General features: G+C 44.5%; 1 protein-coding gene across 5 annotated transcripts in view; it reads right to left on the reverse strand.

Annotated features, from left to right (window-relative positions):
* Window positions 1–14,319, reverse strand: part of LOC129714836 (disco-interacting protein 2 homolog C) — a 540,592-nt gene that overhangs the window by 238,214 nt on the left and 288,059 nt on the right. For all 5 annotated transcript variants that reach the window (XM_055664689.1, XM_055664698.1, XM_055664678.1 and 2 more), the window contains one exon: window positions 11,963–12,034. In XM_055664689.1, coding sequence (XP_055520664.1) covers window positions 11,963–12,034 — 72 coding nt within the window. The remainder of the gene's footprint in view (window positions 1–11,962; window positions 12,035–14,319) is intronic.

The raw sequence follows: 14,319 nt of genomic DNA on the forward strand, positions 1-14,319 counted from the left end.
CTGCTCTTCACGTTGTATATGAATGATTTGGACGAGGGGATTGAAGACTTAATGGCCAAGTTGGCGGATGATACAAAAATAGGTGGAGGGGCAGATAGTGTAGAGAAAGCAGGGACTCTGCAGACTTGGATAGGTTGGGAGAGTGGGCTGAGAAGTGTCAGCTGGAATATAGTGTAGCGAAGTGTGGAGCCATGCATTTTGCTAGTAGGAATAAAGGCGCAGATTATTTTCTAAATGGGGAGAGAATCCAGAAATCAGAAGTGCAAAGGGACTTGGGAGTGCTGGTGCAGGATTCCCAAAAAGTTAATCTGCAAGCCGAATCAGTAGTAAAGAAAGCAAACGCAATGCTAGCGTTTATTTCGAGAGGGATTGTATACAAAAACAGGGATGTAATGCTTAGGCTCTATATAGCGCTGGTCAGGCCGCATTTGGAATATTGTGAGCAATTTTGGGTGCCATATCTGGGGAAGGATGTGCTGGCTCTGGAGAGGGTCCAGAGGAGGTTTACAAGAATGATCCCAGGAATGAGTAGATTAACAGTTGATGAGCATTTGACGGCACTGGGCCTGTAGTCGCTTGGAGTTTAGAAGAATGAGCGGGGGACCTCATTGAAACATACAGAATAGTGAAAGACTTGGATAGAGTTGATGTGGAGAGGATGTTTCCACCAGTTAGGAGAGTCTAGGACTAAAGGTCATAGCCTTAGAATTAAAGGACGTTCTTTTAGGATCAAGCGGATGATGAATCTATGGAATTCTGCCACCGAAGGCTCTGGAGGCAAAGTCAGTGGATATATTTAAGGCAGAGATAGATAGATTCTTGATTAGTACGGGTGTCATAGGTTATGGGGAGAAGGCAGGAGAATTGGGGTTGGGAGGGAGAGATAGATCAGCCATGATTGAATGGCGGAGTAGACTTGATGGGCCGAATGTCCTAATTCTACTCCTATCACCCAAGCCCCTATGATCCACATTCCTGTACTGCAGCAGTAACCTTTCATCCACTTGCTTATCCAGTCTACTTCTGCCTCAAACATATTTCAGTTTAGTTTAGAGATGCAGCATGGAGACAGGCCCTTCAGCCCACCAAGTCTGCAACCATCACCTGTACACTAGCACTATCCTACACACTAGGGGCAATTTACAGAAGCCAATTGACCTGCAAACCCACATGTCTTTGGAACGTGGGATGAATTTGGAACATCCGGAGGAAATCCACAATCACAGGGAGAATGTACAAACTTATTGTGTACATTCTCCCTGTGACACTAATAAACTTACTAAATGACAATTAGTATCTTCATCTAAGTAATTAGTATGGACTGTAAATACTTAGGCTGCAGCACTCATCCCAAAGCACTCATAAAAGTGGTTACATCTTGCCAACGCGCATGTATAACTTTCTGTTTGTTCTCTATAACCCATCCTCAGTAGTACAGTATCCACAATCCCAGGAGCCCTTTTTCTGTGCAGTGACCTTTCCTGTGGCACCTTAGCAAATGCTTTTTAAAAATGAGAAGCAAAAACTCGAAGGCGGAAAAAACAGGTTCACTAAATCAGTGCAGTTTTGGTTGCAGTTTGCACGTGAATAATTGATTCCACCCAGACAGGGACCTCTATGCCACTATATCACCCCCTGCTGTATCACCCCCTGCCATTGGCTTATAGGAAATTAATTTATGGCATTGCATTAACACCATACCTGCTTATTTTTCATTGGGTATTTAATCTAATATCCCCAACTGGTTTGTTGTTCAAATAATTGTATGCACTTGCCCTAAATCATGGCATAAGAATAATGTGCTCTGTTTATTTGTTGCCCTGTCCTTGGTTATCAGTTAAATAAATCAATGTGCAATTGTGTCTGTGATGCACCTGGTCATAAATTAAAATACTACTCGTAGAGCCGCAGAAATAATAATCAGCCGACACTGATGAACGAAATGTATGAGCAAAACTGAGAATTATTGCAGTGGATACAAAATGTTGGCTTTGTACTCTGCTGCAAAATATTTATTAGACTCAACGATTCGCATTAACAACATTGCCTTTGGCCAGACAAATACATATTCTAAGCTTTTGGGAGACTTCAATGCAGTAGATCATTGTTGCATTGTACTTTTGGAGGTTATACAATGTGCCTGTCAAAGACTAGGAGTCTTCATGTGTGATTTAAATCCATGGACCAAATACTCAATATATCTTAGTATTGTAATGATTACCCATTTCTTTGCTTTGAATTGTTGTGACCTTAAATGAAAGCAATCCGTGATGCATAGAAGTTAAAATGCTCTGCTTAGCACGAGGAAATCTACTCCCTGTCTGTCGAATCCCAGAGTCATAGAACTAAATACCGCAGAAACAGGCACTTCGGCCCACCTTGTCCAGATACTGGGCTGCTCCCATGTGCCTGCATTGGCCCACAGTGCTCCAAATCCTTCCTATGCATATATTTGACCAAACGTCCTTTAAAAGTCACAAATGTATACACTTCTATGCATTTCTCTGGCAACTCATTCCAGATATGGACTACCCATCGGGTGAAAACATTGCCCCAAAGTCTCCCTTAAATCTCTCCCCTCTCACTGTATTTTTTTTTTAATTAGAGGGCATGGGTTTAAACATTAAACTCAGCATACAGTGGCACAGAAGCATGAAAGTAAATTATTAAAATCATTCTCCTGACTGCAGTGGAAGCAGAGAGGATGATGGTGGCACTTTTAGCATTACCAGCTGGGGATAAATATTTGATATTTGTGGAAACTTTCCATGTTGAGTTCAGAGGCTCGGTGAAGCTAATGGCAGCCTTTCCGCCAGGTTGTCTGCTTATGCAGAAACATACAATGCGCACAGCCTTCCAAGTGTGGTCTAAACTGTGTTCTGTCAAGGAATGATACAAAATGCTGGAGTAACTCAGTGGGTCAGGCAGCATCCCTGGAGAACATGGATATGTGACGTTTCAGGTTGAGAACCCTCTTTTGGCTCCAGCGTTCAGTTGGTCTGTCTGTCTTTAGTTCTGACATTGTCTCGGTGTACAAACTGGTTCTACTTCATTCTCACCTAGGTCCTCATTTCAGATTTTCTCAATTATCTTTCAACGTTATGGTAATTCTGCTTCCTATACCATCCCTGGTGCATTTCAGACCCACAACCATTCAATAACCAAAGTATCTTCTCCTTATGTGTTCAAGAAGGAACTGCAGATGCTGGAAAATCGAAGGTACACAAAAATGCTGGAGAAACTCAGTGGGTGCAGCAGCATCTATGGAGCGAAGGAGATAGGTAAAGTTTCGGGCCGAAACCCTTCTTCAGACTGATAGGGGGTGGCGGGGAGTAGGAAGGAAAAAGGGAGGAGGAGGAGCCCGAGGGCTGGGGGATGGGAGGAGACAACTCGAGGGCTAAGGAAGGGGAGGAGACATCAAGGGCTAACAAAATTGGGAGAATTCAATGTTCATGCCAGCCGGATGCAGGCTCCCCAAGCGGAATATGAGGTGCTGTTCCTCCAATTTCCGGTGTTGCTCACTCTGGCAATGGAGGAGACCCAGGACAGAGAGGTCGGATTGGGAATGGGAGGGGGAGTTGAAGTGCTAAGCCACCGGGAGGTCAGGTAGGTTCTTGCGGACCGAGCGGAGGTGTTCGGCGAAACGATAGCCCAACCTCCGCTTAGTCTCACCGATGTAGATCAGCTGACATCTAGAGCAACGAATGTAGTAGATGAGATTGGAGATACAGGTGAACCTCTGTCGCACCTGGAACGGCTGCTTGGGTCCTTGAATGGAGTCGAGGGGGGAGGTAAAGGGACAGGTGTTGCATTTCTTGCAGTTGCAACGGAAAGTGCCTGGGGAGGGGGTGGTACGGGAGGGAAGGGGAGAATTGACAAGGGAGTTGCGGAGGGAGCGGTCTTTGCGGAAGGCAGACGTGGGGGGAGATGGGAAGATGTGGCGAGTGGTGGGGTCACGTTGGAGGTGACGAAACTGACGGAGGATTATCTGTTGTATGTGACGGCTGGTGGGGTGAAAGGTGAGGACTAGGGGGACTCTGCCCTTGTTGCGAGTGGGGGGGATGGGGAGAGAGAGCAGTGTTGCGGGGTATGGAAGAGACCCTGGTGCGAGCCTCATCTATGGTGGAGGAGGGGAATCCCCGTTCCCTGAAGAATGAGGACATTTCAGATGTCCTGGTGTGGAACGCCTCATCCTGGGAGCAGATGCGGCGTAGGTGGAGGAATTGGGAGTAGGGGATGGAGTCCTTACAGGAGGCAGGGTGGGAAGAAGTGTAGTCCAGATAGCCATGGGAGTCAGTGGGTTTGTAGTGGATGTCGGTCAGGAGTCTATCACCTGCGATGGAGATAGTGAGGTCAAGGAATGGTAGGGAAGTGTCGGAAATAGTCCAGGTGTATTTCAGTGCCGGATGGAAGTTGATGGTGAAGTGGATGAAGTCAGTCAGTTGTGTGTGGGTGCAGGAGGTGGCCCCAAAGCAGTCGTCGATGTAACGGAGGTAGAGGTCGGGGATGGGGCCCTGGTATGTATTGAACAAGGATATCTCCTCCAACCGCATCTACTGCATCCGCTGCTCTAGATGTCAGCTGATCTACATCGGTGAGACTAAGCGGAGGTTGGGCGATCGTTTCGCCGAACACCTCCGCTCGGTCCGCAATAACCTACCTGACCTCCCGGTGGCTCAGCACTTCAACTGCCCCTCCCATTCCCAATCCAACCTCTCTGTCCTGGGTCTCCTCCATGGCCAGAGTGAGCAACACCGGAAATTGGAGGAACAGCACCTCATATTCCACTTGGGGAGCCTGCATCCGGCGGGCATGAACATTGAATTCTCCCAATTTTGTTAGCCCTCGAGCTGTCTCCTCCCCTTCCTTAGCCCTCGAGCTGTCTCCTCCCATCCCCCAGCCCTCGGGCTCCTCCTCCTCCCTTTTTCCTTCCTACTCCCCGCCACCCCCTATCAGTCTGAAGAAGGGTTTTGGCCCGAAACGTTACCTATTTCCTTCGCTCCATAAATGCTACTGCACCCGCTGAGTTTCTCCAGCATTTTTCTGTACCTTATCTTCTCCTTATGCCAATTTTAGATCACTTACCAATCAGCTTCAATTAATGAATGCGAGTTCTCTTAGTTTAGTTTAGAGATACAGCAAGGAAACAGGCCATTCGGCCCACTGAGTCCACGCCAACCAGTAATCCCTACAAACTAGGGACAATTTACAACTTTTACTGAGGCAATTAACCTACCAACCTGTCCGTCTTTGGAGTGTGGGAGGAAACTGGAGCACACGGAGAAACACCATGGGGTCACAAGGAGAACGTACAAACTCCGTACAGACAGCACCAATGGTCAGGTAGACAAAAGTACTGGAGAAACTCAGCGGGTACGGCAGCATCTATGGAGCGAAGGAAAAAGGCAATGTTTCGGGCTGAAACCCTCTGAAGAAGGGGTTCGGCCCGAAACGTTGCCTTTTTCCTTCGCTCCATAGATGCTGCCGCACCCGCTGAGTTTCTCCAGCACTTTTGTCTACCTTTGATTTTCCAGCATCTGCAGTTCCTTCTTAAGCACCAATGGTCAGGATCGAACCTTGGCCTCTGGCGCTGTAAGCCTACAAGGGCTTGACTCGTGCAAAAATAGGAACTCGCTTCTCCTCTCGCCACTCATGTTGATGATTTTATGTTTGTGAATATCTCTAGCAGTTTTCCCCACAACTTCATTCCTTCCAATGAGAACAACCTCAGAATCTCCAGTCCTCCCTTCTCCTTAAGATCTTGATAAATCTCTTCTGCCGCTTCTCTGAAGGAACAGGACACAATACTCCAGTGATGGCCAAATCAGCTTTTTAATATAGATTGGTCATGATATATTTGTTCCTCTTTCAAGTAGCTCCCACCTTCACCTGGAGTACTTCAACAATATTCAATAAAAACAGATTAGAGTGCAGATGGTTTCACTGGCTATTGTCTGGCTTGTATGATTCCCTAGACTGAACCAACGTCCTGAGTGCATATCAGCAGCACGGCTGCATCATTTGAAAAGATCAGAAATCTTTTAGTTGCTGCCACTTCTGAAAGCAGCAAAGAAGAATAAAAGACTAGCAAAGTATGTCATATTTTACACCTATCTATAGGCGAAAATGCACATCCTACAGCAAAATAAAAGTTAAGTAATAAAAAAAAATAACAGGCTGGAGATGTGAAGTTAGAAATTCGTAACAGGAAGAAAGATGTAAATTTTGAAATTAACCTACATTTAAGGACGTTCAGATAAGTGTCTAAACTAAGTAGACAATCGGGTGCAGGAAAGAACTGCGGATGCTGGTTTAAATCGAAGGTTGACACAAAATGCTGGAGTAACTCAGCAGAACAGGCAGCATCTCTGGAGAGAAGGAATGGGTGACGTTTTGGGTCGAGACCCTTCTTCAGATGATCAGGTGCTATTAGTTTAGAACGACTTACTGTAATATTTGATGTAATTGTAAACTTGGAACTGCTAACGATCCAGCAAATAACAGTGCTAAATAAAGCATGCAGAGATCGATTGTAACCTGAAATCTGCTGTAATATTACAAAAATCTATATGGAGATCTCTGCAGTGATCATTAAAAATAATTGTTGTCATCTTAAAAAATACTTTGGTTTATTAATAGGATGAGCTAACCGTGCCCAATTATTCACAAACTTGAATTTTAAAAAGAAAGAAGTATTTCTGTTAACTATTTATAACACTTGATCTTATTGCCTTCAAAACTCCATACCCCGTCAAAGCCTTCCCCGCCAGACTTTCTTCAATACACAATAATCCCAAGTGTGCAGGGTGAAGGTTAGACTTGTCAGGAACACATCCCATAAGTAAGATCCATCACTGCCAAATTTACAATCTCCAAAAGCCAACAGAGTTCAGACAAAAATAGTTTTCATTGTTTAATGTTCATAACTGACACTGGAGCAGGAAATCAGGAGACATATTTGTAAAGTGGAATAGTTGAGGCAAACAGTGTATATGGATTTAACAGGAAATGGGATAATAGAGAAAAGTTATTAGATCATCACACGAAACAACCTCCCTTCCATTAACTCCATTTATACCTCACGCTGCTCGGTAACGGCAGCAGCATAATCAAGGACAAGTCTCACCCTCTTCTCCCCTCTCCCATCAGGCAAGAGGTACAGAAATGTGAAAACGTACACCTCCAGATTCAGGAACAGTTTCTTCCCAGTTGTTATCAGGCATCTGAACCATACTATCAACAAGTAGAGAACAGTCCTGAGCTAATAATCTGCCTAACTGGAGACCATCGGTCTGTTGTTAATCAGACTTTGCTGGACTTGATCTTGCACTGAACGTTATTCCCATTATCATGTATCTGCACACTGTGGACGGCTCAATTGTAATCATGTATAGTTTGTCCGCATACTAGTTAGCACATAACAAAATGCTTTTCACTGTACCTCAGTACACATGACAATAAACTAAACTGAGGTGAAAGAAAGTGACAAGGAATATGAACCTTAACAAGCTGTTGTTGCATGCTAACTAGCCATCAACACGATTGCAATTGAGCCAAGCTGTTGTTGCCATGCTAACTAGCCATCAACACGAAATTGCCTATTTCCTTCGCCATTCAAAGTGTGACAGATACGTTTGGTGACCCTCAGACTATCCATGATCAGACTTTGCTGGCTTTACCTTGCACTAAACGTTATTCCCTTATCATGTATCTATACACTGTAAATAGTTTGTTTGTAATCATGTATTGTCTTTCTGCTGACTGGATAGCACGCAACAAAAGCCTTTCACTGTACCTCAGTACAGGTAACAATAAACCAAACTGAACTGAACTAGTGGTAGTGGTTATCAGGGAGAAAACTGCTGTTAAACTCACCCATTGTGAATTCCCCTTGTGCAGCCAGTCGATTTGACACACTACAGCATCTTGGATGGTGTTATCTCAACCAGTGTTATGTAGACGCACTCGAGCAGATAAGTTGAGGCATTCTATCGCACTCTGAGCTTGAACCCCATACATGTTAAACAGGTTTCAAGGACTCAGGAGAAATTTGTGACTTAAAGCCCCTGTTCCACTTAGGAAACCTGAACAGAAACCTCTGGAGACTTTGTGCCCCACCCAAGGTTTCCGTTAGGTTCCCGGAGGTTTTTGTCAGTCTCCCTACCTGCTTCCACTACCTGCAACCTCCGGCAACCACGTGCAACCTCCGGGAACCGCACGGAAACCTTGGGTGGGGCGCAAAGTCCCCAGAGGCTTCCGTTCAGGTTTCCTAAGTGGGACAAGGGCAAATGTCCCCAACTTATATTTGGAACATGTAGCAAGTTGACTGGCTCATTTTGGCTTGGATAAATGTTGTGCTGGCATTGACAATGGAGCAGTTGACAATGTGGATGTCTTTGAATGCTTTAGGAAGTTAGCAGAAGTCTATTTTTTCTGGTATCCATCACTTTATAGATACAAAGGAGTACGTGTCATCCTTATCTTGGCATCAACTGAGCCATGCAACGTCATTATCAGATGAACATTAAACATTGGAGACTTATTATTTCTGTTATTTTAAAATCCCTACAAAACGTCTGTAAAATATCACAGCCACATAATTGAGCCAGTGAAGGCTCGTCTTGGGTCTTTACTATGATGCTCTTAGATTTTCAGACGTAAAAGGAACTAACAGACCTAGGGTTCATCCGAGATAGTGTCACTAAGGTAAAGATTCGGCTACCATCTCATTGAATGACAGAGCATGCACGGGTGGCAAATGAACAAATACAGTTCTTTTTTCTTATACTGTCCCCTTCTGCTCATATAATAAATGGACTTGCTGTAGGTTGCTCATCACTCAGCATCTCCTACTTATTAACAATGCTCAACGTTTTTGAAGATTAGATGAAAACGTATATTTGTATAAAATGTAAAATTGTTAAGGGTTTGGACATGCTAGAGGCAGGAAACATGTTCCCGATGTTGGGGGAGTCCAGAACTCGGGGCCACAGTTTAAGAATATAGAGCAAGCCATTTAGAATGGAGACGAGGAAACACGTTTTCTCACAGAGAGCTGTGAGTCTGTGGAATTCTCTGCCTCAGAGGGTGGTGGAGGTGGGTTCTCTGGATGCTTTCAAGAGAGAGCTAGATAGGGCTCTTAAAAATAGCAGAGTCAGGGTACAACGTTTTTCCTTCTATTATTTATTATGTAAAATAATATGTGTGTTATGATTGTGTTTATAATTTGTTTGGTTGCTTTTGTTGTTTGTCTTTTGCACAAAAGTCTGCGAGCATTGCCACTTGCATTTCACTGCACATCTCGTATGTGTATGTGACAAATAAACTTGACTTGACTTGACTTGTATATGGAGAGAAGGCAGGAACAGGGTACAGATTGGGGATGATCAGCCATGGTCACATTGAATGGCGGTGCTGGCTTGAAGGGCCGAATGGCCTACTCCTGCACCTATGGTCTATTGTAGGAGGGCTGATGAAGTAAGTACGCCGACAATGCAAAAATTGGCATAGTTTGAGAAAGTAGGGATGGTTGTCAACGTATTCAGCAGGATGAGAGCCGTTAGAAATGTGAGCAGAGAAATAGCAGATGGGGTTTAATACTGACAAGTATGTGGGGTTGCACTTTGGAGAGGCAAATAGTAAATGGAAGATAGACACAAAATTCTGGAGTAACTCAGCGGGACAGGCTGCATCTCTGGAAAGAAGGAATGGGTGACGTTTCGGGTTGAGTCCCTACTTCAGAGCTCTCCAGAGATACAGCCTGTCCCGCTGAGTTACTCCAACTTTTTGTATCTATCTTCCATCTACTGTAAACTTCCCTCGTACATTTGCCTCTCCAAAGTGCAACCCCACATACTTGTCGGTATTAAACCCAATGAGCTATTTGTGTCTATCTTTAGTTTAAACCGGCATCTGCAGTTCCTTCCTACACTTTACTGTAAATGGGAAGGCCCTTAAGAGCATAGGTGTTCTGAGGGATCTTGGGGATCAAGTCCATCCCTCCTTAAATGTGGCAACACAACTGGAATGGGTGGTGAAGAAGGCATGCAGCATGCTTGCCTCTATTGGTCATGGTGTTAAGTATAAAAGTCAGGAAATCATGTTCGTCAGAGAGCTTCTCATGTTCAGTGCCTGGAACGCACTGTTGGTAGATGCGAGGGGGAAGCAAATACGACAGCAATGTTTAAGAGGTATCTAAACAGACACAATAACAGGCAGGGGATGAAGGGATATGGACTGCTGAGATGCATATTAACATCAGCAATTAGCATCATGGTCGTCTTGTTAATCCTGGCTAAATTGGACCAGCTAGGGCGTCAAAATGGGGTTATGTTTCAGGGTTGCTGGGAGATTTGGTCAAATTGGAATTGCTCTCTGCAGAGCTGGGATAGGCTGCGAGAGGTGCCAGGGAGTCTGGAACTTAGATACAATTTGCAAGCAAAGAATGGGAAGCCTTGCAAACCCTGTCAATCTGGTGCTAAATGCATAGAATGGATTGGGTGGCTGCAAACCAGACCAGGGCTTTGTAAACAGTTTGTAAATAATGTTGCAGAGTCTGACTCTGTGTTGATTGGATGAGGTGTTGAGCCTTGTCTGGGAGTTCCGTTAATCAGGGTAAATGTTTCCAAGTTAACTTCATCTCGAAGTCCGTCGTGAATACAATGTATTGAATTGTTGTATCATTGGGTTAGGGGAATGCCTGTTATGTATGGGGTTAATCGATATTTGTAATTGGGTGATTAAGAGACAACGCCCGTGTTGTTCGGCCCTCGAGTACGCTGGGAATATAAAAGTCCGTGATCACGAGGCTCAGGGTCGATCTTCTGGATTAGCGCTCAGTACCGTGTACCCTTCTGGAGTGCCTCTGTTGGCACGAGGCCTAGAGGGCTTGAACAGTTAGACGCAAGGATCAAACCCGCGGTGGGATATGTACAGGGTGTGATCTGTGACGCTCTTTTGGTAAAATAAAATTTAGTTGATTCAAGTGCTTAATTCAGTGTTTTTACTGAAACTAGACAGGGGGGGGGACACTTAGAAACTAGTAATTATCAGGCTCAGACATCATAGGCCATGGCCTCTTCCGATGCTTGTGAATGAAAACCACTCATATACACAGTATAACAACCTCCAGTTATTACATTCTTATTATAATGCAAATAAACTTAAAACCCACTTTTAAAATAACAGCATACATATTTACCATTTCAACTGAGTCTTTCGCAAATTCAAACTAATGTTCATTCGGCAAGCTACCATTTACTTCACATTTCTTTTTTACATAGACACATAGAAATTAGGTGCAGGAGTAGGCCATTCGGCCCTTCGAGCCTGCACCACCATTCAATATGATCATGGCTGATCATCCAACTCAGCATCCTGTACCTGCGTTCTCTCCATACCCCCTGATCCCTTTAGCCACAAGGGCCACATCTAACTCCCTCTTAAATACAGCCAATGAACTGGCCTCAACTACCCTCTGTGGCAGAGAATTCCAGAGATTCACCACTCTCTGTGTGAAAAATGTTTTTCTCATCTTGGTCCTAAAAGATTTCCCCCTTATCCTTAAACTATGACCCCTTGTTCTGGACTTCCCCAACATCGGGAACAATCTTCCTGCACCTAGCCTGTCCAACCCCTTAAGAATTTTGTAAGTTTCTATAAGATCCCCCCTCAATCTTCTAAATTCTAACGAGTACAAGCCGAGTCTATCCAGTCTTTCTTCATATGAAAGTCCTGACATCCCAGGAATCAGTCTGGTGAACCTTCTCTGTACTCCCTCTGTGGCAAGAATGTCTTTCCTCAGATTAGGAGACCAAAACTGTACGCAATACTCCAGGTGTGGTCTCACCAAGACCCTGTACAACTGCAGTAGAATCTCCCTGCTCCTATACTCAAATCCTTTTGGGTTTTTGGGTTTGATGTTTTAAATGGCTGTGCTTTTTCTGCAGGTGACTTAACATACCTGGAGGTTGCGGCAGGTAAGCCCCGAGCAGTTTGGATTTCTTCTTTTCATACCCTTTCTGCGTGATGTCCCCTGCAAATGAGAGGAAACAAGCCGTCATTAAATGGAAGCACACAGAATAAATGTCTGCATTTTGAGGCTGGATCAGTTGCCATCACGACAGCTGTGCTGGCACTAAATCAGGGCACGCTGGGTCACAGACTCCTGAAATCCTCAGCCTCGTAAGTGATCACTTTGCTGGATAAAACCTGCTGCAATTTGTTTCAGTGGGACGGGTCGAGGATAAACCCAAGCTGGCTGCGCACCAGCAGCCTAACACAGGCACTTTCATCCAAGCAATCAACAATGAATTATGCATTGGCTATGGGCTTGTAATTGCTGTCAAAATGAATTATCTACCAAGTCCAATCATTTCAATTTAATAAAGATGGAAGCTCTATAAATAGGAGGCACTTCCATCATCATCAGAAAAGGTAAGAGAGAGTAAGAACGGTCAGACAACAATGCGAGTGAAGTCCGAGTTGCCAAACACTTTAATTCCCCTTCCCATTCCCACACTGACCTTCCTGTCCTAGGCCCCCTCCATTGTGTAGGAAGGAACTGCAGATGCTGGTTTAAACCGAAGATAGACCAAAACAAACGCTGGAGTAACTCAGTGGGACAGGCATCACTGGAGAGAAGGAAAGTGTGAGGTCTTGAACCTAAACATCACTCATTCCTTCTCTCCAGATTTGCTGCCTGTCCTGCTGAATGACTCCAGCTTTTTGTGTCTATCTAAAGGGCCCTGTCCCACTTTCACGACCTAATTCACAACCTTTTTTACTCGTGGACATTTTTCATCAGGCTAGAAAAACGCCCCGACCTACTTGATGCCACGAGTACCTACGACGAGCATCACGACCCACCTACGACCTCGTGACGACCATGCTGCGAGTATGTGTCAAGGGAAAACTCGGCAGAGGTCGTGAATTAGGTCGTGAAAGTGGGACAGGCCCTTAAGGCCTCCTCCAATGTTAGTGAGGCTAATCGAACATTGGAAGGACAGCATCTCATATTTCACTTGGGCAACTTACACCGCAGTGGTATGAATATAGAACATAGAAACATAGAAATTAGGTGCAGGAGTAGGCCATTCGGCCCTTCGAGCCTGCACCGCCATTCAATATGATCATGGCTGATCATCCAACTCAGTATCCCGTACCTGCCTTCCTTCTCTCCATACCCCCTGATCCCCTTAGCCACAAGTGCCACATCTAACTCCCTCTTAAATATAGCCAATGAACTGGCCTCAACTACCCTCTGTGGCAGAGAGTTCCAGAGATTCACCACTCTGTGTGTGAAAAAAGTTCTTCTCATCTCGGTTTTAAAGGATTTCCCCCTTATCCTTAAGCTGTGACCCCTTGTCCTGGACTTCCCCAACATCGGGAGAAATCTTCCTGCATCTAGCCTGTCCAACCCCTTAAGAATTTTGTAAGTTTCTATAAGATTCCCCCTCAATCTTCTAAATTCTAGCGAGTACAAGCCAAGTCTATCCAGTCTTTCTTCATGTGAAAGTCCTGCCATCCCAGGAATCAGTCTGGTGAACCTTCTCTGTACTCCCTCTATGGCAAGAATGTCTTTCCTCAGATTAGGAGACCAAAACTGTACGCAATACTCCAATATTAATTTCTCTAACTTCAAGTAACCCCGGAATTCCCTCTTTCCTTATCCCTCCCCCGCCCAAATTGCACCAGGTTCTCGTTCTCATCCAACATGATTCCTTTAACATCGTTACTTTTTTGGTACTTGCATACCTTTCATTCATTTGTTCTATATCTCTCCACATCACCATCTATATCTTTGGTTATCTGCTCCAAATATGAACTTACCTACTCTTGTAACCATTTTATAACAAGGGCTTTGCTTTAATGTTAGTTTACAGCAACATAGAGATCGCAACAAGTTCACATTCTTTACTAGTACGGGTGTCAGGGGTTCTGGGGAGAAGGCAGGAGAATGGGCTCGAGAGGGAGAGATAGATCAGCCATGATTTAATGGTGGAGTAGTCCTGATGGGCCAAATGGTCTAATTCTGCTCCTATAACTTTTGAACTAATGAAGGTATTACAAGTTATAAAGTTAAAACCGTCCAGTGAACAAAATGGCCCACACTCACCCCACTTATTTTCTTTAACCATGGCCGCCCTCAAATGTCATGGTTCCGTGAGGTTACTTTGCCACAAGATATGAAAACCCACAGAACGAAGAGGTTTGTGAACTTAATAATTACATTTTGCAAAGTAAAATGGAAACAAAATATTGGAAGGTCATGATAGTAGCTATAGGAGAAAAAAAAGACACAAAACGCTGGAGTAACTC

The sequence above is a fragment of the Leucoraja erinacea genome, chromosome 2 (assembly GCF_028641065.1).
Source record: "Leucoraja erinacea ecotype New England chromosome 2, Leri_hhj_1, whole genome shotgun sequence".
Taxonomy (NCBI): domain Eukaryota; kingdom Metazoa; phylum Chordata; class Chondrichthyes; order Rajiformes; family Rajidae; genus Leucoraja; species Leucoraja erinaceus.